Source organism: Marmota monax, unplaced genomic scaffold (assembly GCF_021218885.2).
Source record: "Marmota monax isolate L192 unplaced genomic scaffold, Marmota_monax_Labrador192_F-V1.1 WCK01_AAM20220418_F8-fsc00138, whole genome shotgun sequence".
Lineage (NCBI taxonomy): Eukaryota > Metazoa > Chordata > Mammalia > Rodentia > Sciuridae > Marmota > Marmota monax.
The window spans coordinates 1,496,296-1,524,211 of NW_026692763.1; the positions used below are offsets into that span (position 1 = coordinate 1,496,296).

Sequence of the window (27,916 nt, forward strand, 5' to 3'; positions counted from 1 at the left end):
CCGGCCGCCCGCCCCGCGGCCCCGGGCCCGCACTCCGGCGCCGTCCCTCCTCCCCGGCTGGGCGCCGCGGCCCCGGCATGAGGAGCGGGCGATGATCCCTGCCAACGCCTCCACCAGGAAGGGGCCCGAGGGCAAGTACCCGCTGCACTACCTTGTGTGGCACAACCGCCACCGTGAGCTGGAGAAAGAGGTCCGCGCGGGCCAGGTAGGAGCGCCGTCGGGGCGTCGCGGGGACCCCACTGCCCGACACGCCCGTCCGACGTGGGGAGGGGGCGCGGCGCCAGCTGTCCCGCCTCCCCGGCGAGTTTGCAGCGCTTCTTTGTTTGCAGCCGCGGCTTTTGTGCTTGTTGTCCAGGAGAGGGTGATGGTAGCGGCCCCCGCCCGCTCCCCTCGTGCTGGGACAGGCGGCCCACACGAGTTCCGGGCCCTCCCAGATTGGGGTAGGGGGCACTGTACCCCTTCTTCGTCGGGGCAGTGAGGGCTGCGGGGAGGGACTGACGGCTCTGGGTTCCATGTGGTGAAAGAGCCATCCAGGTTCGCGTGAACCGCGACACCTCCGCGTGAGTGGGTGGAGGGGGGAAACGCCTGTGTGGGGTGGGGGCCACAGGTCAGGGAATAGGTTGTGTGACACTCCGGGCATCCCAGGCCCACCCAGGGCCCTCTTCTTTCCTGTGTGCTTTCTCTGTTCGCTCAGACAGGGCAGAGCCTTCGACCTTAGCCAAGGCTCAGGAATGGGAGTGGAGAAGGACCCTCCTGGGAGGCCTCCAAGGACCTTGTCCAGGTGCTGAAAGGCGCTCTCCTGCCCTCTGGTGCAGGGGCTTGTTTTTTAAGCTAGGGGACAGTGGCCTCAGGAAGAACTTGAAGTTCTGCCCAGAGAATAGACTCCTTGGTTCTTACTGTCAGTGAGGACCAATGGATCAGCCAGCTTGGAGGTGTGCAGTGGCCTCCAAGAAGACAGGTGAAAGGGTGGGGTCTCCTGGTTATTTTGAGGGTGTACCGGGAATTGAGCTAGGGGCACATAACCACTGAGCCACATCCCCAGACCTTTTAAAAAATATTTTATTTAAAGACAGGGTCTAAGTTGCTTAGGGCCTTGCTAAGTTGCAGAGGCTGGCTTTGAACTTGAGATCCTCCTGCTCTAGCTTCCTGAGCCACTGGCACCGGCCCTGGCTTCCCGGCCATACTTTAGGTCAAAGGTAGGAATAGGTCACAGTCTGTAATTCTTTCTTTAGCACTTAGGCCACAGGTAGGGACTTATGGTACAGAAGATCTACCCTAAGGTGGGAAGCAGTGACCAGAGCTGGGTACAGCTTGCCCTGGGTGTCTCAGGTTAAGACCTCTAGACTTGGTTGGGTCTGAGACTCTGGGGTGGTTGGCTGGGAGTAGTTAGTTTAGGAGTTGCCCACAGTGCAGGTCTATCTTCTGAAGGCCACTTCTTGAGCCATGGAAGTTCAGTATGAGGAGCTGTCCAATTCCCAAGGAAAGAGTTGAAGATTGGACATCAGACTGAGCCAGGGGAGGTTCAGACTCTCCTGGAAGTTCCTCCCTGAACCCCCAGGCATCCAGCTGTGCATGGTAGTCCCAATCAATAGTAGGGTGACCTGGGTTTGAAAACTTCTGGGCTAGGCCAAGTGTTTACTTCCATCTTCCTTCATTTATTTATCTTGGTGGGGATTGAACCCAGGGGTACTTAACCACTGAGCCACATCCCCAAACCCTTTATTTTAAGACAGAGTCTTACTAAGTTATTTAGGTTCTCACCAAGTCTCTGGCTTTGAACTTGGAATTCTCCTGCCTCAGTCTTCCAAGCCGCTGGGATTACAGGCACCGGGCTACTTCCTTTCTACCTCTGTTTACACTAGAAGTCTCCAAGTTGTCCCTCAGCCTGGGTGCTTTACTTATTTTGTGGTTTTCAGCCATAAGAGGCCTGGTAGAGTACCCTGGGCAAATAATGATGTGCCTGCCTTCAAGGAGCCTGGGTTCTGGGGAGGCATGTGTGGACAGGCGATTACAGTTGAAGGTGCAAGATGCTCAAACACAGACTCTCTAGTCCGCTGGCTCTTCTTTGCTTTTCTCCTGAGGGCAAAAGAAGCCCCCCCGCCCCCCCCCCCACCACAGAAGTTATAACTGGAGGGATTTAAACGTGATCTGAGAGGAATTTTCTGGAGGTCCAAGGATTATTAGGCTGCAGGCTAGAGACTGGATCTCTAGAATTTCTCAATACTACTTCCTTGCCCCAGGGACAAGGAAGAATTCCTGTAGACTGGAGAGAGGCTGAATGCCCTGGAAGAAAGGACTTTTTCACTGTTGACAGTTCTGAAGTCAGCAGCCATCTTGCTAGAGAGGCTGGGCGGGGAGCACAAGGCTTGGGGCTGCTGAGTGTATCTACTTCCACTCTCTCAGGCTGTCATAGAAAACTGGTACCAGGTTCACCCCTATCCCCTCCCAGATGAGTTAACATCTCCTTGAAACAGACATCACCTGCCCTGCCCTCAATCCAGGCCAGGGAAATATGGGGCATAGTTGAGATTAACCCTTGTTCAATAGTAGAGAAGCCAGAGGGGCATCAGTCAGCCTGGGTGGGAGAGCTCCTGGCTACACTGCAATTCTAAGACTGGCCCAGAGTGATGCTTGTATGCAAATGTGCACTGTCTTGTCTTCAGGGCAACAGGCTCTATTTTCTGCAGGGGACAGACCTGGGAGTGAGCCACCTAACACCATGATGAAAATCATGTAGACTCTTGGCATCCCAGCTGGGGGGTCCCTGACCTCTGGTCCCCCTGGGGCCAGCCAACACAGGAAACAGCCAGGCTTCCCTAAAGCACTTGGTTGCTGGGTTTCCCTGATCTTCACTTGGCACAGCTGCCTCTGTCTCACTCCAAGAAAGCCCTGCAGAGGCCCTCCTATGGGCAAGCTTGGCAATGCTGGCTGGCTGAGGAGGGGAGAGCATGGCAGCCTTCAGAGTAGGTTCATGGGCTTTGCTCCCATGGTAGCTCTTCTGGGAGTGGTAGGCAGGTAAGAGATGCTGGGGTAAAGGGAAAGGGCCTAGTTGGCACCCTACAGTAGTTGCTGGGTACCCTGCCAGGTTAGGAGGGGTAGCTGGTTGTAGTCAGAGAATGTGCCAGTTCCCCCTTGCCTGACACAGCCCTGAGGTTGGCACAGCCAGCTGGGCACAGCCCTGGTTCTGGAGTCACGAGTCCGCAGTGTTCCCTGGGGGTGAGGGAGTAGGGGTTAGACTGCACATTTCCCTGTGGGAGGCGACGTGCAGGGAAGGCCTGGAGAGCAGGATTCTTCTCCTGGCAACAGGGACAGATTGTGGCCCCAGTGAAACATTTTCTTCTTCCTGGGGCTGCCTCTGCCACAGTCCTTCCTGCTTTCCCTGTTAATCCTTCTCACCTAGGGGCAGGCTAGGTGAGGTTGTGGTGGAGATGGAGGGGGGGGTGGCACCAGGATGCTCAGATGCTGCCTTACTAAAAGTACTAGTTGTTTCCAGGACCTTAGGGAGCACCTACAACCCCTCTTTGCCCTAAAGTGGGCAATCCTGGGTGTGGGGTATCACCACAGCTGGTGAGCTATGATGTTTAGGAGAGGGAGCCATAAACCCCAGAAACCAAAAATCAATGTGTTCTGGGATGAGGGGAGCAGCTGCCCAGGGAGGGAAGAGCTGGAGAGTCAGCACTGTCCCCAGCTGCCCAGAGCCTCCTACACAACCTGAGCATGCTCCCTTCGCATGCTGCCCTTTGAGAGAGCTCAGACATGCCTGTCCCTAACCGTGTGTCTGGTGGTAGAGCTTAGAAGCAATAGCCAGATCAAACTCCAGCTGTCTTCCCTCGGGCTGAGAAGGGGACAGAGGCTGGGCAGGCAAGGCTTCACACACACTCTGGGCCCGTTTTCTCCAGCAACCAGGCTTAGTCTATACATTTGGTTTGTGCTTTTAAGGTTTCACTTGACAAAAGGATTTTGCCAATGCTAAAAGAGTTTGAAAAATATCCTGCTAGTGCATGTGGGTGTGAGAGGTGTTTAGTACAGATATTCTGGCAATGAACATGTGTGTTGTATTATACATGAGTTGATGCCTGCAGAGCCAGAGGGCAACTGCGCACTCATGTGCTTGTACATTTAGGGGTACACAGGTACCACGTGTGGAAACAGAAGTATGTAGGAGTATGTGTGTGTGCGCATGTGTGCTCCTTCCTGAGTGGAGGCAGGGAGGCTTGTAAGTTTCTGTATGGTACCTATGCACACTAGTGTGTGTGTGCGCATGTGTGCTCCTTCCTGAGTGGAGGCAGGGAGGCTTTCTTCCCAGAGAGCCACAGCCCCAAGCTCCAAAGTTACCAGCTTTGACTCCAACTGAGGTCTGTCAGGGAGAGGAGTTTCTATTTTCTTGGTGGGGAGGGCTGGGTGTTGGGTTTCATGGGAACCCTTTTCATTCCAGAAATTAAACTGCTGTAGGCCTTTGCTGAGGAGATTAATAAATTCTCCCACTTGGGCTGCAGGCCCTGCTCTGGGCAGGTGGGGGAGCTGCTTTGGAGCCTGGCTGGGTGTATGGGGTCCACATTGACTCTGTAATCAATGATGCCCGGGAGAAGGCTGCTGGAAACACCCCTGAAAAGTAGGGACATGCTGAGACCAACCTGGCAGGCTACGCCAACCTCTCCCTATGACCTGGAGCTGAGGCACCTGACAGGGAGGATATGCAGCATCTGGGGCCCTGGGGTTGGGCAGGGTGCCCTGCCAGCTCCTTGGGGCCTTGTTAGCAGCATCAGTAGCATCTGGGGCAGGGAAGGGCTGGGGGAGGTCCTTGTGGCTCAGTTCTAGTACCATGGGGATGCCACCTCCTGATTTCCTCAGCCAGATAAGGGTTTGTGGATCCTCCACCAATCTCATCTGAGGGCTCCAGACCCCACCAAGGTTGGGACTTGGGGTGTGGGGGGGTCCAGCTCACTCCAGGACAGGCAAAGAGCTCACTTCTTTGTGAGGAGCTGTTACAGAGGAGCTGCAGGGGGCTTCTCACATCTCCAAGCCCTAGCTCAGAAGTTGAGACACCTATTTTTCAATTTCCCAGTGTTTTTCAAAGTGAAGAAATGCCAACACAGGTTGCAAAAAAAATGATATAATTTAAATTATTTAAAATGTCTTATTTTTGACAAAGGAGTCTTACTATTATTATTAAACACCAGTTTCATATTCATATTCTAAAATATTTAGCTGTTGCTAGAAGGCTTCTAATGAGAAGCAGCCTTCCTTACTCCATAGCTCCCCATCTCCCAATCTCATTCCCCAGAGGCAACCACTTTGAACTCTGGGTTCTTCTGTTATTTGTCTCCATATTTATAAGCAATATATGTGCACAACTCTCTCTTGATTTATCACCTTTACACTTTATTACCTTCCATTGCTTGTGCCCCTCCAGTATAGTCAACTATGAATATAACACATTTATTAAACACCAGTTTCACCAGATATGGTATTGCATGCCTGTAATCCCAGCGGCTTGGGAGGCTGAGGCAGGAGGATCATAAGTTCCAAGCCAGCCTCTGCAATTTAGCAAATCCCTAAGCAACTTAGAGAGACCCTGTCTCAAAATAAAAAATAAAAAGGGCTGGGGATGTGGCTCAGTGGTTAAGCTCCCCTGGGTTCGATCCCTGGTACAAAAACATAAACACCAGTTGCTTGTCGGGTGCTGTCTCCGGGCTGGGAAGCTAACAGTGAACAAAACAGAAAGCACCTCTGCCTTCCATTCTAGGTGAGGGAGACAATGAAAAAGTAAATAAGCATGGGATGTTGGCAGAAAACTAGAGCAGAATAAGGGACAGTCGATAGATAAGTAGCAACTGTCATCTCAGATAGATTTTCAGGGCAAACTAATCTAAGGAGGTGACATTTGGGCAGCAACCTGGAGTGAGGGAGAGAGCTTTGTGATTCTCTAGGTGGCTCATTCTGTTTGTGTTGCTGCAGCAGAATACCTGATGAGCTGGGGCTATAACTCAAGGACTTCATTGCCCAGCATGCATTAGGCCCTGTGTTCCATCCCCAGCACCAACAAAACAAAACAACTCTCCCACATAGTTGAGAGCTAGTATATTACAAGGAAAAGAGGTTTATTTGGCTCATGATGCTGGTGGCTGAAAATTTCCAACAGCATGGTGCCAGCATCTGCTCCAGGCCCCCAGCTGTGTCACAGTGTCATGGGTGAGCATGCATGCACAGAAGGAACATGTGGGAGAAAGTAGAAACAAGGGAGCCAAGAAGGCGAGAAAGGTGTCGGGCCCAGTTGCCCAGGCCTAGAATCCCAGCCAATGTAATCCTAGCTAATCTGAAGACTGAGGAAGAAGCATGGCAAGTTCAATGGCAGAATCTTCAATTTAGCCAGATTGTGTCTCAAAATAAAAAAAATAAAAAGGGCTGGGCGTGTAGATCAGTGGTAGATCTACATCCGGGTTCAATCCCCAGAACTAAAATTTTAAAAAGGCAGAAAGCTAAACTCACTTTCTAAACAACCCGTTCTTGTGGGAACTAATTCAGCCCCTCCAGATCTGATCTGTCCTTATGAGAGGGTATTAAAACTTCCCCAGGATGGAGTCCCCATGACCAGATAACTGCCCACTAGGCCCCTTAAAGATCCACCACTGAACATTGGCCACACTGGGACCAAGCTTCAAGCTTCCAGCTGTGAACCCTGGGGAGACAGCACTAAGGTGTGCAGGAGGCTGTTCCACGGAAGGCTGGGGGCAGGAGTGGAGTGGCAGCAGGAGAGCAAGTGGGTTTCAAGAGAAATCCAGGGCTGTTGGATTCTGTGCTAAACACAATGGGAAGCCACTGGAAGGATTTGAGCTGAAGTGCCTCAGGACCCGAGTGACATTTCACTTTGGCTGCCATGGGGATGTAGAGACAAGGATGGGCAAAGAGACCGATGAGGGTGCTACGAGGCTGCCCCAGGAGAGCCGTGGTGGCTGCTAGCATCACGGTAGCTTGACAGTGATGAAACTGAGAGGTCTCTAGATGGGTTTGAAAGTAGAGCCCGCCCACAGGTTCTGCTGATGGATTCGATGTGGAAGGTGAAGGAGACAGAAGACATGAAGACAGTTGCCACAGTGTTCTGGAGGAGCTGAGGATGTAGTTGGTGTCAGAACGTGTGCTTAGTGTTCTTTAAGCTGAAGGTGATAGAGTTGAGGTACTGTTTACCATGTTGGAGGGGCACACGCAGCTGTCCAGAAATGAAAAAGACTAGGGAAGGTGAAGAAAGGCACTTCCGGAGTGAAGGCAGCGAGGGAAAGAGCAGAAGTTGTGGGAGGCCTGGATGTTTCATTTCATTTCATTTTGTGAATTCAAGGATCTTATTTTTCTGAGGTGTAAATTACTGTTTTCCAGCTGGGCATGGTGGCACATGCTATCCCAGGGACTAGGGAGGCTGAAGCAGGAGGAGCCAAAGTTCGAGGTCAGCCTGAGCAACACAGTGATACTCTGTCTCAAAAGAAAAAATAAATAAAAAGAGCTGAGGACATAGCTCAAGTGGTAGACCACCCCTGGGTTCATGTCCCAGTTCCACACACACAAAAATAAATAACAGTTTTCCTCCACAATAGTTTCTTTCACTTTCAGCATTGACAGTGTTCCCTCTTGGTTTTCAGCATCTATTTGTGTGTGTGGTTGATTTCATGATGGAGGCTTTCCTCCAGTGTCAGTTGCCTTTGGCTGCTGGGGCATATTTAAAAACAAGGGTGTGCAGTTTACTGATGCATGGGTGCTACTGTAAGGTGATTGGGTGGCAAGCTGACTCACTCATTGTGGGACCAGCCACCTCTTCAGAGATCCTTAGGGAGTTTAGTTTCTCCAAAGAAGAATTTTCCAGTTTCCCCACTCTTGGAATTGGCAGGGTTGGGGGTGGCTGCAGCCAGTAGCTCATAGGATCCAAGGCAAGGAAGGAAGGGGTTGGGGTGTCACTGTCACTGGTTTTCAGCTAGCTGCATGACCGCATCCTCTGCTGTAGCCAGTGTCCCTGAAGCCAGTATATCTCACATTTAGTTTCTACAGAGAATAAACCCCTTGGATTTTGTGGTGAGTAGGGGGTACCTTGCAGCTTCATGAGGTTGGAGAGGGGGCCAAGAGCTTCTAACCAGTTTTAACCAGTTTCCTGTATTCAGCTCTGAGCCTCACCCCTACTACTGGCAGGTTTGATAACTCTCAGGGATGTGTGTGTGGGGGAGGCCTAGTTTGCTATTCCCAGGGCTCCCCTCTGTGACTGCCTGGGATTTGGCTTCCTCTGCTCCCCTAAGTCAGTTGTGACGCCTCAGCCTCATTCCATGTTCTAAAGATGTGCTGAAATTGTTCATCCCCTGACATCTCTTCTCTTTATTCTTGTGGAGTTTTAAATATTTTACTGACATTATTATACTTACAAATTTAACATTCTTGGCACTTTTCATTCCTTTGTATAGATCCAAGTTTCCATCTGGAATCATTTTCTTTCTACCTGAAGAACTCCCTTTAACATTTCCTGCACATCTGGTGATAAATTCTTTTCTTTTTTCTTTTAGTACCAGAGATTAAACCCAGGAGTGCTTAACCACTGAGCCCCAGTTCCAGCCTTTTATTTATATACTTGAGACAGGGTCTCACAGCTCAGGGCCTCGCCAAGTTGCTGAGGCTGGCTTTGAACTTGTGATCCTCCTGCCTCAGCCTCTCAAGCTGCTGGGATTACAGGCATGCATTACTGCACCTGGCTTGGCAATAAATTCTCTTAGCTTTTGTTTGTCTGCAAAAGTCTTTATTTCTTCTGTACTTTTGAAGAATATTTTCACTGGATATGGAATTCTGGGATGACTTGTTGCTCCCTGCCCAGCATTTTAAAGATTTCATTGCATCATCTTCTGGTTTGCAGTTTCTGGTGGGGAAATATGTATTATTTCCTATATTTGTTCTTTTTTTGGCGGGTGGGTACTGGGGATTGAACTCAGGGACACTTGACCACTGAGCCACATCCCCAGCCCTACTGTTTTTTAATGTGTGTGTGTGTGTGTATATATATATATATATATATATATATATATATATACACACACACACACACACATATATACATATATATATAAACATATATATGTTAATTTTTTTAGTTGTAGTTGGACACAATACCTTTATTTTATTTATTTATTTGTATGTGGTGATGAGGATCAAATCCAGCTCCTTGTATATGCTAGGCGAGTGCTCTACTGCTGAGCCACAACCCCAGCTCCTCACCCAGCCCTATTTTTTTTAAAAATATATTTTTTAGTTTTTATAGTTGGACACAATACCTTTATTTTAATTTATGTATTTGTATGTGATACTGAGGATCAAACCCAGCGCCTTGAAGATGCTAGGCGAGTGCTCTACCGCTGAGCCCCAACCCCAGCGCCCCCTATCCCTATTTTGTATTTTATTTAGAGAAAGGGTCTCACTGAGTTGCTTAGGGCTCACTTTTTTGCTGAGGCTGGCTTTGAACTAGAGATCATCCTGCCTTATCCTCCTGAGCCACTGGGATTACAGGCACATGCCACCACACCTGGCTCTATATTTGTTCTTCTATACAGAAAGGATTTCATTTCTTTGAATTCCTTTTTGTCACTAGTTTTTTGCATTTGATTGTGATGTATTTTTCTTTGTGTTTATCTTGCTTGGGGTTCATTGAGATTCATGGCTCTGCACATTTGTTATTTGTCTCCACAACAAATTACCAGGAATTGGGTGGGATAAAACAACAAAATTTTATTCTCTCACAATTCTGGAGGTCAGAGTCCAAATCAAGGTGTTGGCAAGGCAGCCCTCCGTCCAGAGTCTCTAGGGCTGACTGCTTCTTTGTCTCATCAACCTTCTGGTGGCTCCAGGTGTTCCTTGGCGTGTCCCTGCCTGACTCTGGTCTTTGCCTCTGACTGCACATAACATTCTCTTCTCTGTCTTCAATTTATCACTGAATTTTGGAACCACCAGGACAATCCAGGGTGAATTCATCTTGAAATCCTTAATATAATTACATCTGCAAAGACCCTGTTCTCAAATAAGGTCACATTCAAGGGTCTTGAGGGTCAGGATATGATGTGGACATATCTTTGTAGGGGGCACTATCATTCAACTCCGATAATAGCTTTATCTGGAAAAAATTAGGCCACTGTTTCTTTAAATTATACTCTTATCCTGTCCCTTGGGACCCAATCACACATTAGAATTCTTCTTTTTTTTTTTTAATTTAGAGACAGTTCTCACTGAGCTGCTTAGGGCCTCCCTAAATTGCTGAGGCTGTATTTGAATTTGTGATCCTCCTGCCTCAGCCTCCCAAGCTGCTGGGATTACAGGTGTGTACCACCACACCTAGCTCACACATTAGAATTCTCGATAGTGTCTCATAGATGACTGAGCCTTTTCAATGTTTTTTCACTTTTTTTTTTTAAGTCCAAGTGTGCTTCAGTTTGGATGGTTCTATTGCTGTTTTCAAATTCACTGATTTTTTTTAATCTTAAATGCCTAATCCGCTATTAATTAAAGCCAGGGACGTTTTCATTTCAGATACTATATTTGTTCTCTCTAGATGGATTATTGAGTTCATTTTGCTATCTCCTATTTCTCTCCTCATGAACATCTTGTTCAAATTTTTTCTTAAATTCTTGAGCATATTAAGTCATTATCTTTATCATTTCTATTGAATGATTTTTCTCCTGATTATGGGTCATGTTTTCCTACTTTTTGGTATAGCTAATTATTTTTAACTTGATGTGATAAATATCATGATGTTAAGCATCTGGATTTTGTTGTCTTCTCTTAAAGAGTGTTAGGCTTTGCTCTGTAGACCATGTAAATTATTTGCAAATGAGTTTTGATCTTTTGAGGCTGTTTCATTTATTTATTTATTTTTGGGACATTGCGGATTTAACCCAGGAACACTTTACCTCTAAGCCACATCCCCAGGCTTTTCTATATTTGTTTTGTAATTGGTTTTTTTAAATTTTTTTTTTATTTAGAGCATTGTATTTATACATGATACCTGGGTTCCTTTTGAAATAATTATACATTCAAGAATTTGATTTCAATCCCCACCCCACTTTTCTTTCTCCTGTATTCTACTTATCTTCCTTTCACACCTTTATTTTTTTTTATTGGCATTTTTTATAGATATATAAAGGAGATATTCCCTTTAGCTCACTTATATATGTATATAACATAATTCTGTTAGATTTATTCTCTATTTCTTTCCCTATCCCTTCCTTCTTGTCTTTTATTTCTCTCTCTCCACTGATCTTCTCTATATCATTATGATGTCTATTTTTTATTTTGAGACAAGGTCTCACTTAAGTTGCCGAGGCTGACCTCAAACTTTCCATCCTCCTGCCTCAGCTTCCTGAGTCATTGGCATTATAGCCGTGTCTCCTGTGCTTGGCTGAGACTGTTTTAATCTGTTATGGGCGTCTCGTGAGCCTTTTCTCTAGGTATAGTTTAGCCCTACTACTAAGGCATAATACATCTACCCCAGAAGTGTTCATTTTTTATTGAAAATGCTGGGTGTTCAACAAAGAATCTCAACTCTAGCAGGTTGGAGCTTGAATGTCTCTCTGCCGGTGGTGAGGTCTGAGAACTCAGTCCATTGCTTTTTTTTTTTGCACAAACTCATTTTAGTTTTACTGGACACATGTGAACTTTAGTATTCAGCAAAGAGTCAAAAGGACTCCTGTACAAAGGAGGATTTTTTGTTTTCTCAAGGTCCATTCCTTTTTACAACTGTGCCTTGAAGCTTCTAGCTACCTCGGCCTCCCTGAACTCCTGTCTCCTCAACTCAGTGAGACCACCAAGCTCTGCTGGGGATTCCCCTCTCTGAACTGTAGTCTGGATTGTTCCTCTAGGCAGAAATCCAAGGAAATCACAGGGCTCACTTAGTTTCTCTTATCTCAGGGATTCTAGTCCTAGACTACCTGTTGCCTGTCTGGAAAACAATAATTTCATAAACACACTTCTTCCCCCACCCTGCCCCAGAATTGAACCCAGGACTTTGTGCATGCTAGACAAGTGCTCTACCACTGAGTTACATCCCCAGCCTTTTTTGAGACAGGGTCTTACTAAGTCACCCTGGCTGGTACTGAACCTGTGATCCTCCTGCTTTCAGCCTACTGAATAGCTGGGATTATAGACAAGCTCCTCTGTGCCCCCACATTATTTATCATGATTGGAATAGAAACTTTTACTGGCATTTTAATCAGGTTTTGGGAAGGAAAGGGGTTACATGCATATGATCAGTTCACTGTATTTAACTACAAGTCCTAGGTTCCTTAAGATATATTTAAATCTATGTTTAACAAACATATGCTTTTCTCATACAACAAAAATCTCATGCAGTGTAACCATGCTGTTCACAAAATAATATGATTTATGCAAAATGTTAATACATCGTGTCCCACAGGCACAGAACATGGCTTTGAAATTATACTATGAATATGTTTTTATGACTCAGTGTATTACTGTACTTGTTTATAAACTTCCACTCAGTAATATTAGTAATGTAAACAGAAGGTGTGGTCTGGGACCCCTAGGATGGGTCCAGCCTTAGGAGCCCTCATGGCCAAAGCCATTCTGGACCACCCTTCATTGTCTGGCTTACTCTTTGCAGACAGCTCACACACAGCTTAGAGGAGGAAACCCAGCCAGGGGCCAAGGTGCAGAGGAAAGGAGGAAGGCCCTCCCTCTCCCTTTCCTTGAGTTAATTTCAGTCCTGTCTCCTAAGTCCCCCTCCATTCACCTGGTACCAGCTCATCATATCAGTCTTTCCCATGGCCTTGTGAGGTGGCCAAAGTGGCAGAGCCAGAGGGTCACTCCTGCTTAGTAGCTGCTGGGCTCAGGTTAGCTGCTTTAGAAGTGACCAGGGCTACACTTCAACATCTTCTCCAGGTGGACATTGAGCAGCTGGATCCCCGTGGTCGGACTCCCCTGCACCTGGCCACTACACTGGGGCACCTGGAGTGTGCCCGTGTGCTCCTGGCACACGGCGCAGACGTGGGCAGGGAGAATCGCAGCGGCTGGACAGGTGGGTACCCCTGCTCACCCCACTGCACGGCCAGGGTCTCCCCAGCATCAGGTACTCACCTCAGGTTGGCTAACAGGTCCTGCTCTGTGACACTGCCTCTCCTTCCAGTGCTTCAGGAGGCTGTAAGTACCCGGGACCTGGAGCTGGTGCAGCTGGTGCTGCGGTACCGGGACTACCAGCGGGTGGTAAAGAGGTTGGCGGGCATCCCTGTGCTCCTGGAGAAGCTGCGCAAAGTAAGGCCTAGCCTCCCGGCTCCCGACCAGAGCCCTTGTGCCCTGTTTCTAGTGCCAGCTTATCCACTCTCTTTTTCATCCTCTAGGCCCAGGACTTCTACGTGGAGATGAAATGGGAGTTCACTAGCTGGGGTAAGAGGGGCTGAGCGGGGCCCTCTCTGACTTTGGGGCTTTTGCACTTGCTGTCTGCGTGCCTGGAGCGTTGTCCCAGGGCTTTTCATGGGACTCCTTCTGGTCCTTCAGCTCTCAGCTCAATGCTGCCTCCTCAGCTAGGTCTTTCCAGACTGCTTCACATAGGCTTGCTTCCACTACTGTTTCTTTCATTCTGTACTGATTTGCTCATTTGTTTATTACCTGTCATCCCTTGCTAGAAGGTAAGCTCCAAGAGGGCAGGAGTCCTATCTTATTCAATGTTGTATCGCCAGTGACTGGAATAATGCCTGGCATGTAGTAGGTATTCAATAAATATTTGTTGAAAGAATGAATGAGAGGTTGAGCGAATGAATTAACACACAGTAGATACTAGAGACTTAGTGGTGACTGAGACGTGCCTGTCCCCAGCCTTAGGTTGCTCACATATGAAGAAGTGTGGTCTACATTTGTTGTGGTGGCTGGGGGTGGGGATTGGAGGAAGGGCTGCCCTCCCACCAGTTCCCTCACCCTTTCCTGGCCATAGCAATGACCCCCAACTCCTGTGCCCTGAGCTGGCCCAGGCTGCATGGGTCAGACAAATTGAAGCTACCTCTGACCTCCACTTCCACCCAGTGCCCCTGGTGTCCAAGATCTGCCCTAGTGATACCTACAAAGTGTGGAAGAGCGGGCAGAACTTGAGGGTAGACACCACGCTCCTGGGCTTTGACCACATGACATGGCAGCGAGGGAACCGCAGCTTCGTCTTCAGGGGCCAAGGTCAGGCAGGCAGGAGGTGGGGAAGGGTGGAGAGGACGGGAGACAGCCCCATGCCACCCTGACCCCTCTGTGCTATTCCATGGCTGGCAGACACGAGTGCTGTGGTCATGGAGATTGATCATGACCGCCGGGTGGTGTACACAGAGACTCTGGCACTGGCTGGGCAGGACAGAGAGCTGCTGCTGGCTGCCGCCCAGCCCACAGAGGAGCAGGTGCTGAGCCGGCTCACCGCACCTGTGGTCACTACACAGCTTGACACCAAGAACATCTCCTTTGAGAGGTGAGTGGGCATGGCCTTGGCCAGCCTAGAGCCAGACTGGTGCAGTGCTCACTTCACCTGGACCACTTTACTTCCCCAGGAATAAGACCGGCATCCTGGGCTGGCGCAGTGAGAAGACAGAGATGGTTAACGGGTATGAAGCCAAGGTAAGGCTGTAGCAGACTCCGGAGGGGTTTTCCTCAGCATGCTTCCCCAGCCTTGGAGGTTGCAGAGGCAATGCTGCAAGGAAGAAGTGACACTAGACTAACAGTCGTCTGATTTATTGGCATTTACTGAGCCACTTTGAGGCACTGGTCTGACATTTTATATGGCTGTATGGATACACACACACATGCACAAGTGCACACACATATACACGCATTTAATCCTGATCACAACCCTTTCAGGCAGGTATTGTTATTATCCCCATCTTACAAATGTTTCCTGAGCCCTTTCCATAGTATCCCATTTAATCTTTGCAATTCCATGAAGTAGGAATTATTAGCCATTTTATAATGAGGAAATGGAGGCTTAGAGTAGTTCAGTGACCATGTACAGTCATTGTATAACTAACAAATTGCAAAGCTGTAAGTTATAACTGCCTTTTATTGTCTCTCTAACTAGAATGTGACCTTCATGGGGGCAGGAATTGTATCTGTCTTGATCACCACTGTATCCCTGATGCCCACTTTCATGACTGACATAATAGCTCCTCAAAAAATGTTTGTTGAATGAATAAGCGAATGAACAGTATCATATATTTGTTTAGAATTTCCTTGGGTGGTGGTTCTAGAACTGCCTCTGAGCCCTTTCCTTTCTTTCCTCAGGTATATGGGGCATCCAATGTAGAGCTCATCACTCGGACTCGGACAGAGCACCTTTCAGAACAGCACAAGGGCAAGGTCAAAGGTAATAGGGCCATGGCAGATGGGGGGAGGTGCTGTGGCACTAGAGGAATCAGTTCCCATTTCAGCACCTCCACTGGTATTTCCTCTGGCAGTCCAGCAAGAACCAGGCCGTTTTACTCAGGCAAATAGATTTCAGTTTCAGTCCCAAGCCCTAATGATTGGTACAGCTGCCTAGGTACTGTTAGGAAGATTCTAAGGGCTCATTTGGGCTCAGTGAAAGACATCCTATAATTGATTACTAATATCTGCGCTGCATTTCAGAGGGAAGGGAAATGTTGCACATGCACAATTTATATATTTATATAGGTAAAAAGTCAGGGGCTCTGCCATGATTCTGTGTGCCCATTGGTATCACATCTGATTCTTTGAGCATCAGCTAATCTGTTGCAGGTAGAAACACATAATACTTGCCACATAGAAGAACAAAATCATTAATGAAATCATTAATATGAAGTACCTGAAGAGAAACACATGTACATACACCAAAACTGCTTAACAAAGGGAGGTATATTACTGTCCCAGTATCACCAACATGGAGAGTGGCACTTTTGGAAGTTTCTCCTGGGCCCTATGCCTACTTTTATTATAGCTATGCTCTTGGCCTCTGCCCATGGAGTCCTCAACCACCTTTAGATAAAGGTACCTAAGTATGGGTGAGCAGTTCTCCCATCCCAGGAACCAGCCTTTTTCCTAGGTCTTCGATATTATCACTTCTAATGAGATGTCCACGTGTGCAGGGCTACAGTGTCCCCTGAGATACCGCATTTCTTGTAGGCTGTAAGACACCTCTGCAGTCCTTCCTGGGAATTGCTGAGCAGCATGGGGGTCCCCAAAATGGGGTGAGTGTGTGCCAGGGGTGTCATTGTGTGGAGGGGTGTGGATGTGGTTCAGGAGGAGGCTTGGGAGGTGTCCTGCCTATCATTGCCTATGTGGACCTTCCTTCCATAATGCCCAAGCCTATGTCAGTTCCACATTGGCAGCAGGGAGACCTGGGGTCCTTATGGTACCAACTGGCTGGTCTGGAATCAGGGACTGAGAAGGGCTCATGGCTCTTCCTCATGTGGAACAGACCCTGATCACTCAAACTCTGAGCCAAGCCAACCCTACTGCCATCACTGCAGAAGAATACTTCAACCCCAACTTTGAGCTTGGCAACCGGGACATGGGCCGGCCCATGGAACTGACTACAAAGACACAGAAGTGAGGACCCCGCTCCTGCTGGGGAGGGGTGGGCAGGGCTAGGGCTCCAGGAGGTGCTGGGAGGCCATGGCTTCCTGAAGCATCCCTCACCCCTTGGGATCTGGGGGGGCAGGTTCAAGGCCAAGCTGTGGCTGTGTGAGGAGCATCCCCTGTCCCTGTGTGAGCAGGTGGCCCCCATCATTGACCTCATGGCTGTTAGCAATGCACTTTTCGCCAAGCTGCGGGACTTCATCACCCTACGCCTGCCTCCTGGTTTCCCAGTGAAGATTGGTGAGACCCGTGCCATTTCCCCTTAGCCCTTTTGGAGGGGTGTGATGAGTTTAGATGAGGTTAGAGGAGCTGGCCTGAGGTGTGAGGGTTTAGGTGGTGGCACCTGATGATTTCCTTATCCTCAGAAATCCCGATCTTCCACATTCTCAATGCCCGCATCACCTTTGGGAACCTCAATGGCTGTGATGAGCCTGTGCCATCGGTGCGAGGCAGCCCCAGCAGCGAGACCCCTTCCCCAGGCAGCGACTCCTCCAGTGTCAGCAGCTCCAGTTCCACAAGTGAGCCCTGCCCCTACCCTGGGTCTTCCCTTCTGACCTTGGCTTGCTTTCCTTCCCACTACACTGAGTTGTGCTGGAAGGGCCCAGACCCATGTCTGACTCCAAGCTCCATGCTCCCAGCCTCCTGCCGCGGCTGTGAGATCTCCCCAGCATTATTCGAGGCCCCAAGAGGCTATAGCGTGCTGGGTGGCCAGCGGGAGGCAGCAACCCGCGATGATGATGATGACCTGCTCCAGTTTGCAATCCAGCAGAGCCTGCTTGAGGCGGGTAGTGAGTATGACCAGGTGCGTCCTGCTGCCTTGCCAGGCCATGCGTGTGCAGGGTTGCCCAGCTAAGAGGCTTTTCCCTCCAGGTCACCATCTGGGAGGCACTAACCAACAGCAAGCCAGGCACCCACCCCATGTCCTATGAGGGTCGCCGTCAGGACAGGTCAGTACCAGCTAGATCAAAGAGGGCTTGGGGACACCTGTCCTCTCCCCACCCCCCAACACCGACGCAAAGGGTACACCATTACCCCTGATACTGGGCCCAGAGAACCAAGGTCCCCTCAGCAGGGCCCCTACCTGATAATTAAGATGGCGTCTACTACCACCCTTTCCCCGCATTTGGCGGGTGGGCAGTGCTCCGGTGGCAGGTGAAATCCAGGTCTCTGGGCATTCAGAACCTCACCAGACAGGATGTCGGGCTAGGATCTGCCGTCACTGGATGGAGCCAGGGCAGCCCATAGCCACATGTCCTAGGGTCTCCTGCCCGGTTTATGGGCAGGTACGCCAGAAGCGCTGGAGAAATCCTTCCGGTCCCCAGGAGCGCCCCGCCCACGCCTCAGCGCCAGCCCACGCCCCCAGCGCCTGTGCCCAGCCCTCGGCCCAGTCCTGGCCGGGGTTCCAGCGGCCACGTGTTCCGGAGTTACGACGAGCAGCTGCGGCTGGCAATGGAACTGTCAGCGCAGGAGCAGGAGGAGAGGCGGAGGCGTGCGCGCCAGGAGGAGGAGGAGCTGGAGCGCATCCTGAGGCTCTCGCTGACTGAGCAGTAGCGCCCCTTGCTGGGCCCCTTGCCCACCCCACACGCTCCCCGATCTGGGAGAGAAAATGCCCAGGCCCCCCTTGCCTAACTGAGGCTGGAGTCTGAAGTCTGGAGCCACCTCCCAGGGGCGGGGGGGGGGCGGTGAAGCAGTGCACCAGGAACTAGACACGGAGGGGCTTGACATGGGTGCAGGGTAGCTTTCCAGCCAGGGAGGCAACGGGCACGGCCAGGTCCCCCTGCTTTGCTATATCCTGGCTCCTAATCCGTTCCTCTGGGCTCCAATCTGTTCAAGGGTGGAGCTAAGCGGTCCTGAAGGGGAGATGAATCCTTAGAGGAGCAGTGTCCCTCCCTGTCCCTTGCTCCTGGCGGGTCCTCCTTTCTGCTCACTGACTCCTCTTTGGGTCACTGCCCCTGAAGCCTTTGCATCTCTGCTCTTCACCCTTGGGAGGCAGCGGAGCTCTCTGCGTGCTGTGTCGCTGCTTTGTCCCAGACACAAACCAGCACGTCAAGAGCCTAGCCCCTCCCCCACCCCGGCATTTCAGCGTCAAGTGCACTTAGCGGGGTGTCCGGCTCCCCCAGCCCCCCACACCCGTCCAGGGTCTCAGGGTGGTCCCAGCTTCGCCTTGGGCAGCATGAAGTTTAAGTCCCTATCCCCAAGGCACGTTTTTTTGTGATCAGGGAGTGTGTCCAAGGTGGCCCCTTAGCCTGGGTGAGGCCGGACTCCCTCATGGTGCCTTGGAGAGCAGTAGGGGCGGGGGAGGGCACATTGGGCTGGGGGCAAGCACTAGACCCGACACAAAACTGGATATAAAGGGGTCGCCCAGGGCCCTAGCACCACCACCCACCCCTTCCCACCAGCTGCTGCTAGCCCTCTGTGGTTGTGCATCCCTATTGCCCCAATTCAGGGGCTGACTGTAAAACCCTTCATCCAATGGTGCTAACCCCCGGCTCTCCCCTGCCCCTCCTCACCCACCCAGAGAAGCACAGACCCCATCAGGGGAAGGGACCCACAGTACACCCTTGTCTCTGGTCTCTCTTGGACTGACCTTCCCTGACTCAGCCAGTGAGATTCAGAAGGACAGAAGAATAGAGCAACAAAGAGAAACTTTCTCCCACTCCCTTCCCTGATGCCAGGGGCACCAGACTGATTCTGAGGCACAAATAAAAGAGGCTTCAAACTGGAGGCTTTTCCTACCTGACTTTACTGGGGAGGAGTACCCACAGTGGGTAGGGGTTCAGGTACTGCCAAACCTGTCTTGAGGAAGGCTCTGGGTAAGAGGTTGCCTGGTGAGTGAGTCCTGAGCCCAGGGTTGCATTTGTTAGGTTCCCCAGGAGCCTGGGGAATCACATTCGCAGAGGCTGGGCATCTCCTCACCCCCACCGAAGCAGGAGGCCCAAACTTGCACTCGGTAAAAGATTTCATTATGTCTCCAAAGGGCTGGGAGCAGTGCGTGTGTGTGGGTATGGGTGTGTGTGTGTGTGTGTGTTTTGAACCTGTTTCCTCATGTTAGTTATGAGATTTCTTCCAGAGGGGCCTGTCTTGAGGAAGCTCGCCTCGCCCCTGGTGGTGGAAATAAAACTCTCCGCCATTGACAAAGTTGCCAGTGGGTAGGTCTCTGTGGGGGAACGGGTTTGTGTCTGTGTCTGTATGCAGAACTGGAGTGCTGTCCGTCTGGTGGGGTGGTAGAATCAAGTGAGCCGATTAGGAGAAGGGCCAGTGTGGGGAGACCACCCATTTGAGATCAAGCCCAAGCCCCCTAATATCCCCAAGCATCGTGCTAAGCACTTCCCTTGCCTTGAGCGAGGGACAGAGGGGGACACCACCCCGCCATGCAGCACCATTGCTGAGGCCCCCTTTACCCTGAGCCTCCCTAGACCAGCTCCTGCTGAGTCCTGGACCAAGCATACAGCCCTGCCCCTGCAAGACACTCCTTTGGTTCAGGTCTCCCGTGAGGGACGGGGCTTCCTTCCCAGTTGAATCCCTGGTCCCAGCTTAGGGAGGTGGGGTCCGGAGTCCCAGACCTAAAGCATTGGCAAGGCCAGTCCATTCACCCCGCCCCATCCAGTCGGTTGAGCGCAAAGCTCCGCCCAGCAAGCGGGTCTAGTCCGTTCCGTCCACCAGCTCGCATAGCATGTTCTCCAAAGCCGTGATTCGCTGTTCCTGGGCCTGCACCCGCTCGCGAAGAGCCTTGATCTCCTCCAGCAGCGTCTCCAGGGTGTGTTGCTGATGAGGCGCAGAGGACAGAAGCCTTTATCGGAGAAGGGTGGTAGGGGGTGTGTAGACTGGGACAACGCGGAGCTAGGCCTAATCTTACCGAGAGGGATGCGTCGCTGGCCGATTGGCTGCGTCGGGGGCCGGTGGGCGGGCGCACGTCCAGGATATTGCGCTTGGTGACTCGGAGCTCTCGGTGCTTGGGAGGCACGTAGCCGTCCCTCAGCGAAATGAGCACGGGTTCGGCATCCTGGCCAGAAAGCCATTCATCCGCTTCTAGGGCCGGCTCTGGGCCCGGTGTATCCGGGTACAGATCGTCCTGGAACAGGTCTGACTGCGGGGGGTGGGTGGACAGGTCCCGTATGAGTCTATGCACCGGGCCTGCTGCGCTCCCTTAACACCTCGGGGAACCCTGCCCTACCTATTTTCCCGTTCCTCACCTTGCGGGGCACAGTCATGATGATGGGTTCACATTTTCTTTCATGCAATTTGTAAAACCTGTAAGGGAAATGTGTTCAACACCCTTGCAGACTCCCACCCCCTTAACTTCTCTTATCTGGGAACAAGGGGTTGGAGGTCAATACTTGTGAACGCCTACCATGCCCATTGCACTTTACACACATTATCAATTCTGGGGTAAAACACCTCTGATGGCGTGTTCGTAATCTTTTTTTCAGATGAGGAAATAAATTCAGAAAATGACAGGCCAGTGAGTGCTGGGATGTCACCCAGCTGAAAAAGACCTGTTTGATCCTACCGCCCACCTTCTCTTTTCCAAAACACTGCACTATTAGGGAAGCCCCGGTTTTTTAAGATCTGACACGAGTAGGGGGACAGAGGGGCCAAGACTGCTGACCTAGCGATCTCGCACTTGCTGACATCCAGCCCCCGTTTGGGCATGAAACCCATGCCCCGCTGCGGCTCTTTGCTGCTGAACGTGTTCAGGTAGTGCACGAAAGGTGGTTCATCAGTAATTTCAAAGTACCGAATGCTGCTGTCTCCCTGCAAAACCAGTCGGTTCAGGGTCAGGCCTCATATCTCCAGCCTGCCCTCTAAATTCTCCCCGCCCGGCTGCGAGCACCTTGCCACACAGGTAGACAATGCTGGAGTCTGGATCGTAGAACGGCAGTAGGACTCCGTTGCTGGTGTCCATCTCCTGCAGTGCCACTGGCTCTTGGAAGTTGTTCTGCCCGAGCACAGGAGGAGTGACTAGCCCTGCCCATTGTTCCGTGCTACTTCGGAACCCCCTTGGGGCTTCCTGTCCACCCGATTCCATGCGTTCCCAAGGCAGAGAGCTCATAGGCGCCTTCCCTGGACACATCACTCGCCCTCCCAGGCACATTTACCCTCAGCGCCAACACATGCAGTCACCGCAAACCACCCCCAGGGACTCGGCATCACCAGGTGGGGGCACCAGCACGAGCTCCTTCAGGCGACGCAGCAAAACTGGGCAGAGGGGTGGGTGTGGGGATGGCAGGCGCTGCAGAGGTGGCAGCAGCCTCCAGCCCTGCCAAGTTGGGCATGCCCTGCGGGTCGGGGGCGCCTGGCCCCTCTCCCGTGATGCCAGTCCCTGGGGCACACACCCCAAGCCTCCAGCTGCGTTACCGGGTCCCACAGGCCCAGCTCTCGCTGGCTCATGCGGGTGAATCCCGTAGTGAAGATATGACCCTGGCGCGTGAAGACAGCCCGCATGGGCCTCATCCCCTCGTGGGCTGCAAACCTCTCCTGGGGGAGGGGGAGAAGGGAGGGACATCACCCAGCTGCTTGCCCTGGAGAGCATGGAGGGCCGAGCAACCAGCCTGCTTGACTTGGGTGTGGGGCTTGAAGGCGGGGGAGAGACAAAAAGGGTCCTAAGAACTCAGCTTCCCGGGGCCAAAGGCTGGCTCCTGGCATGGAGAACGTCTGGGCCCGGAGAGAGCAGGTGGAGCGCGGCTCTCAGCAGATCCTGAGCCCGCAAGCTCCCTCAAAGCTTGATCCCTAGAGCAGGCGATGTCTGCTGGCTCCCGGGGTCGCAGCGAGAATTTTCCTAAATGGGAGCTCCCTGCTCCGTTCGGGCCTCTTGGGTGTGGGCCACCGCCTGGAGAGCACTCCTGGCTGACCCAATAGAAGAGCGAGCGAGTGAGCGAGCGCGCCCGGCGCGGCCTGGCCTACCGGGTCCCAGAGCGCGAGTTGCCGCTCACTCATCCTGCTGAAGCCGGTGCTGAGCAGCTTTCCGTCAGCGATGAAGACGGCCCGCAGTGGGCGGGCGCCCTCGTGAGGTCGGGCTCGCTCCTGCTTGCGGGGTTAGTGGGTTAGAGCGCCCGCCCACTCACTGTCCCCGCCGCGTTAGACTAGCGTGCTTTACCCAGACCTGCACGCGCCCCATGCACCCCACACTCCAGATTATATTGAGGATGGGCGAAGACCGCTGACCTCCCAGGGCACCCAGCTGCGACAAGCAACGCGCGAGGGTTGCCCCCATTCCCCGCCCAGCAGGTCAACAAAGGCGGCAAGGGGCCAGTCCTCCATTCAATGGGCAGGCCCCAGACCCTGGAAGATGGTGGAGAGAGGGTCCTCGGCAGAGAGGAGAGGGTCCCGGAGCTCAGGTTTCATGCAGGTTCTGGTGGGAGGATGTAGTTTCCAGCTTCTCCCCTCAATCTCAAAGCAAGGAGCCCTTCTCTGAGCTTCTGAGATGCAGGGGAGGGGAGGGAACAGGAACCAGGGCAGAGAATTGCAGGCTGGGGGCTTTCTTAGGAAGGGAGCTCTGGTTGCAGGGGCGGGGGAATGGGTGGGGAGGTGGGGGTGGGGACGACTAGTCTTTAGGCTAGTGGGGTAGGGATGGGGCAGGTGAAAGCTGGGACTAGCAGCTCTGATGATTGTGGGCATAGGGTGCTAACAGCTGGTTACTGGGATAGGCTGCTAGAGAGTGGCCAGGCCAAGCACTCACCGCCACCACTTGGCCCTTTCGGGGATCAATGATGCGCAGGGTCTTGTCTTTGCAGGTGGTGGCTAACAGGCTACCATTGCTATTCCAGCACACACTGTGTATGACATCTGGGTGCACTTCGTCCAGGCTCAGCAGCACCTCCCCAGTGCCCACATTCCAGATGATGATCACATTGTCACCACCTGTCCAGAGTAGACAGGCATGGTCACCTGGTACCTGCCTTTGTCCCCCTGACTCTCATCTACAGTAAGAACCCTCCTTAGGCCCTCAGACCTGCACTGAGCAGGACGTTCCTGGCTGTAGGGTGCCAGGAGAGAATGCCCACACGCTTGGAGTGACCCTCAAGTGTGATGATAGGTTCTGTAATGTTGCGCACAGGGGTATAGTCTGGAATCTGCCACACCTGGGTAGGAGAAAAAAATAAAGGTAGCCAACTCTGATCCTTCTCTCCTCCCCTGCCTCCACTTAACTGGCTCTCTTTAGTGGGAAGGGTCAAATACAGGGCAAGATGTGGTGGTGTCTGTCTGGGGCAGAAGCATCTGGAAACCAGGAGGGGGCACTGTCAGCTCTCCAGAGACTTCATTCACTCTAGCAGAGAGACTTCAGAGCATTGCCCCCTGCTCTTTGGGCCCCAAGTTGTTCATGGCTATAATTAGTCTTGAGCAGTGCATCCTGGGAGGGAGTGGGCAGGTAGCTAAAAATAGCCTGGGAGCTGGGCAGGGATCTGGGACTCTGCACCTCCTTATCACCTTCCCTAGCACAGGTGAAGCAGCTCTCCCTGTTCCCCTGCCCAACTGCCCAGCTGCATCCATCTGGCTCCTACCATGATGGTGGTGTCATCTGAGGCACTGGCGATGACGTTGTCATTGTGTGGGCACCAGTCTATATCCAACACAGGAGCAGTGTGTCCAGTGACCAGCGGGTAGTTCTTATCCACTCTTCCTGTCTGGAGTGGTTAGAGAAAGGAGATGTGGGGGCCACTCACCTGTGTTTTTTTGTCAATTTTTTTTTTGGTGTGTGTGGTACTGGGGATCAAACCCAGGACCTTACACATTCCAGGCAATCGCTCTACCATTGGACTACATCCCCACCCAGCCTGTCCTGTGTATTTTTTTGGAGTAGAGAATCTGTTTACATCTCAATTTTCCATCATCTGCTTTCTCTTTGTAGACTGCTCTCTGTATCTCCACCCTGTCCAGTCTACTTCCTGGAATGCTGAAGGCAGGTAGAGTTGAAATTATTTAATATTAGGGAATCTAACACTGAGGTAAGATGTCTTAACCAAGGACCCATAGCAAGGTACTGGTAGAGCCCAGCATTCTCAGTCCAGTGCTGTTCAAAGGATATCTAGTTGGAAGAGACTATTCTTGAGCTTGTTCCCCAGTTGGAATATCTGTGGGAAGCCCTGGGTAGAAGAGATTAAGGTGAGGTAGTATTTAGTGCAGTGTCCCAAGCCAGCCTTGGCAGATCTCTTCCTGTCACTGGCTTTACCTTGGGTCCACAAGAAGTAGACAATCCTGATGCTTACTATTCCCAAACTGGGGCTGGGGGCCCACCTGTTTTGGGTCTTCATAGACTACTTGTAGCAGCTCTGAGACCTCTGCTGGGGCCAGCATTGGCCCAGACTAGGCAGTAGGGGAGAGAGGTGGCTATGTGGCACTGAAATGGCAGTGAGACTGGGGGAGGAGGCAGCTCTAGCTGAAATTTGATCCCTGGGGATGGTGTCTCTGGATGGTGTCTGCATTGTCAGGGGTGAGTCACCAGCTATTGTCAGGCCCCACCCTGCCACTTAAGGGGCCTCCCCAACAAGGTATAGGGGCCAGAACCCAGGTCAAGGTCATGTGTTGGGGTGCCCATTCTGGGGCTAGAGATGGTGAAGGGTCAGCAAAGGTCAGTCATTACCTAGCTCCCTTCCCTAGGATCGGGTGGGCTCTGACCTTATGTTTTATGTCCCCCTATGCTTTGCTGTCATTCTACCTCAGTGTAAGAACCATAGTGGTGGGGTAGGTACCCAGGGACTATTTGGACAGAGCCTGACCCTGTCCTCAGTGTGCTACTCTGAGATTTAATCAGTCACCCTGAACTAGGGACTAGGGTCTCCAGTCCAAAATATGGGGGAGTGGCATGACATTAGGAGACCCAAGGACAAAATCTGGCCATGCCTTGGCTCCAGTGCATCCCAATCATTTCTATCACCAGACTCCCTGTCCTGGTTCCTGCTGGAACAGGATGCTGCATGCAGAGGTGAATGGGCTAAGGAGCGGATGTAGGTCCCTGTGACACTGTTGCTCAGAGTGGGTGAGGGAGTCTCCCCACTGGTTCCTGAAGGCTTACAGAAGAGCAAGCAGTCAGTCCACACAAACTGTCCTCCTGACTAAGGAATGGAACTAAGGTGAGAATGCAGGCTGCTGTCAGGAATCCCCAGGGGCCCCAACTAGTATTGTCCCACTTGCTTCCTTCCCCTCATCCCTCACCTTGGCCAGAGGCAGGACAATAAAGGCACCTCCGCCTCCAGCCTCCACGATAATGGCCAAGAATTTGGGGTTGACAGCACAGAAGGAGCTGTCCCATGTAACCTTGGACACACGGATGTCCTCGTAGGCCTGGTCAGCCTTTGCTGCCTGCCCAAACACATGGCGGAACTTGCTCTGCCGAACCACACGCCGGCTCATGGCTGGGGCCGAGATGGAGGATCTCAGTGCCCAGAGTGCTTTTGGTCCTTAGTCCTGTGAGCTGTGGAAGGGAGGAGGAGTGGAGAGAACAGTAAGTGAGAAGGGGTAGTTGGCCAGGAGTTGGCTTCTGGAAGCAACTTTCTTCAAAGTGATCAAAGTATAGGACGGTTCTTTGCCACCTGTCAAGTGCTATTTAATCTAAAGAGCTAGGATTTGGGACCTGACTAGAGACCCAAGCCAGATACTCTTTGTAAGGGAGAATGGTGTTGTGAAGAGCCAGGTGATCCTCCTTGAATGAACATCTCTTCACGGAAGTCACTGTATCTCCTAGAGGCATCCTGTCTGGAATCACAGAGCTTGGCCATTGGATTTTTTGTTTTGTTACCTGGGATCCAACTCAGGGACACATGACCACTCAATTACATCCCCAGTCTTTGTATTTTTTATTTTGAGACAACGCCTCATTAAGTTGCTGAGACTGACCTCAAACTTGTCATATTCCTGCCTCAGCCTCCTGAGTCATTAGGATTACAAGGTGAACCCCTGCGCCTGGTGGCCACTGGATCTTGTGTCAAGGCTAGTATGGGACTAGGATTGCAGGCTCCCCCACCCCACCCCAGATCCAAGCTTGCATCTCAGGAAAATGGGGTTTTGCTTTATTCTTAAATTTGCCAAGAAGTTCCTCCTATCAGCCAACTTGAGTCCTTCCTGCTACCATTTTTTCATCAGTTTCCTCTCATGCTATTGGGAGGGTGGGCATAGTGTAAGGTGGACCTCTCCCCCTTCCATTCCTGTCTGCACTTGCTTCTTCAAGAGGCCGGAAACATGTCTTCTGGCTTTTGCCTACCACACTTTGGTCCAGTTTCTTTTTGGGGTTCTCTGTCCTATCTTGGGCCTTCCTCCTAGTAAACTCGCATCGGGGTGGGGTCCCTAGGTGGCAGGACCAGATTTGTAGGGGTGGGGAGAGTGATGAGCCAGTGCCTATGCTATGCTACTCTTCCTGAAGGGCACACCAAGCTCTCCCGAAGGGGCATTGACTCCTGCCCTTTCACAGCCCGGAGCATCCCTGTGCCCTTCAAAACACTTCTGCGGCCCAGGCCTATGGCCCGGCCTCCCCGCACCCTCCTCCTGCCTCCGGCCCCAGCACTGCGTTCTTGTGAAAGGTGTCTGCGCGCGAGCCTCGGTCCGGCCAAATATAGACACGAAGTCCGCCCAGCCTGGGACCGAATTTGGCGGCTGGGGGAGGGGGCGCAGACCTTTGTCTCTCCAGAGACCCCGCCCGCTCCGCTGGCTGCGGTTGCCGGTGGTGGGGGTGTACCTGGTCCCGAGCCGGGCTGCGGGGTGCCCACGCTGCGACTCCTCCGCCAAACGGGCCGTGGTTCGCCGGGGGCTGAGGAAGGCGTCAGGGCGCCGGAACTGCCTCTCTGGGTGTCTGGGGCCCGGGTGTCAGGCTGCGCGCTCGGGCCGCTGCCCGAGGCTCTCCAGGGCCGCGGTCCGCTGCAGTCCCAGCTGCCGCTGCCATCAACCTGAGTGGGCGGGGCCTTGGGCGGGGCGGGGGCGGGGCTAGGGCCCAAACTGCCCCGCCCTCTTTAGCGGCGGGAAAGGGGAGCGCCTCCGACTTCCAGCCGAGGGTCTGTGGGCCTCGGAAGAACGTCGAAAGTAAGTGTTCGTGGGTGTGCGGGTTGCGCGAGCTCCTACCCTACCCTCCGCGCTTCCCAGGTAGGCTGGTCCTCAGACCCAGGGAGGGAACTCGCGAGTGGGCGCGCGCCCCGAGAGTAGGTAGCGCACGAGGCCAGGTGCCTTCGTGCCGCATTCCTGCCACAGTCACTCTCGTAATTTAACCTGTCCTGCGGGCCGAAATTGCGGGACTGCACGTCCAGGTCCCGCAGGGAAGAGTCCCCAGAAGATGCTCTGTGGGAATCTCAGTTTTTGGATAAAAGCCTAGACTGGCCCGGGGCAACAGAGAGGGTACCTTATCAGG

General features: G+C 52.1%; 2 protein-coding genes and 1 long non-coding RNA gene across 10 annotated transcripts in view; 2 read left to right on the top strand and 1 right to left on the bottom strand.

Annotated features, from left to right (window-relative positions):
• Positions 1-19,308, top strand: Ankrd13b (ankyrin repeat domain 13B). 5 transcript variants are annotated; one of them, XM_058580065.1, is made up of 15 exons: positions 1-205; positions 12,910-13,045; positions 13,154-13,278; positions 13,365-13,410; positions 14,044-14,187; positions 14,278-14,467; positions 14,547-14,613; positions 15,274-15,355; positions 16,129-16,193; positions 16,424-16,554; positions 16,667-16,824; positions 16,950-17,102; positions 17,223-17,386; positions 17,455-17,531; positions 17,843-19,308. In XM_058580065.1, the coding sequence occupies exons 1-15, from the start codon at positions 92-94 to the stop codon at positions 18,126-18,128; spliced, it is 1,938 nt and encodes a 645-aa protein (XP_058436048.1). In that variant the 5' UTR covers positions 1-91; the 3' UTR covers positions 18,129-19,308. The 5 variants fall into 5 exon arrangements, with proteins under 5 accessions (XP_058436048.1, XP_046302836.1, XP_046302837.1 ...); XM_046446880.2 differs by having other exon boundaries at positions 2-205; positions 17,868-19,308; XM_046446881.2 differs by having other exon boundaries at positions 3-205; positions 17,907-19,308.
• Coro6 (coronin 6) lies at positions 19,305-27,483 on the bottom strand. 4 transcript variants are annotated; one of them, XM_046446886.2, is made up of 11 exons: positions 27,254-27,482; positions 25,738-25,996; positions 24,087-24,209; positions 23,537-23,666; positions 23,264-23,445; positions 21,943-22,062; positions 21,419-21,523; positions 21,194-21,339; positions 20,778-20,835; positions 20,441-20,671; positions 19,305-20,349 (listed from the first exon to the last, which is right to left on the bottom strand). In XM_046446886.2, exons 2-11 carry the CDS (start codon positions 25,933-25,935, stop codon positions 20,227-20,229), a joined length of 1,416 nt encoding a protein of 471 aa, XP_046302842.1. In that variant the 5' UTR covers positions 25,936-25,996; positions 27,254-27,482; the 3' UTR covers positions 19,305-20,226. The 4 variants fall into 4 exon arrangements, with proteins under 4 accessions (XP_046302842.1, XP_046302844.1, XP_046302843.1 ...); XM_046446888.2 differs by lacking the exons at positions 23,537-23,666; positions 25,738-25,996 and adding an exon at positions 22,750-22,936 and having other exon boundaries at positions 27,254-27,483; XM_046446887.2 differs by lacking the exon at positions 25,738-25,996 and having other exon boundaries at positions 27,254-27,483.
• A 46-nt stretch (positions 27,484-27,529) lies between these two features.
• The window catches only part of LOC124094241 (uncharacterized), a 92,280-nt gene continuing 91,893 nt past the window's right edge, over positions 27,530-27,916 (top strand). The window contains exon 1 of the long non-coding RNA XR_006852167.2: positions 27,530-27,594. This is a non-coding gene — a long non-coding RNA (uncharacterized LOC124094241). The remainder of the gene's footprint in view (positions 27,595-27,916) is intronic.

Excerpts from the sequence above, each read along its gene's own strand:
- Ankrd13b (XM_058580065.1), top strand. The coding sequence starts at position 92 with ATGATCCCTGCCAACGCCTCCACCAGGAAGGGGCCCGAGGGCAAGTAC. Across the intron at positions 14,468-14,546 it reads AAGAACATCTCCTTTGAGAG|GAATAAGACCGGCATCCTGG; the intron begins GTGAGTGGGCAT and ends TTACTTCCCCAG. Across the intron at positions 17,387-17,454 it reads CGGGTAGTGAGTATGACCAG|GTCACCATCTGGGAGGCACT; the intron begins GTGCGTCCTGCT and ends TTTTCCCTCCAG.
- Coro6 (XM_046446886.2), bottom strand. The coding sequence starts at position 25,935 with ATGAGCCGGCGTGTGGTTCGGCAGAGCAAGTTCCGCCATGTGTTTGGG. Across the intron at positions 23,446-23,536 it reads GAACGTCCTGCTCAGTGCAG|GTGGTGACAATGTGATCATC; the intron begins GTCTGAGGGCCT and ends TACTCTGGACAG. Across the intron at positions 21,524-21,942 it reads AGCTGGGCCTGTGGGACCCG|AACAACTTCCAAGAGCCAGT; the intron begins GTAACGCAGCTG and ends GTGCTCGGGCAG.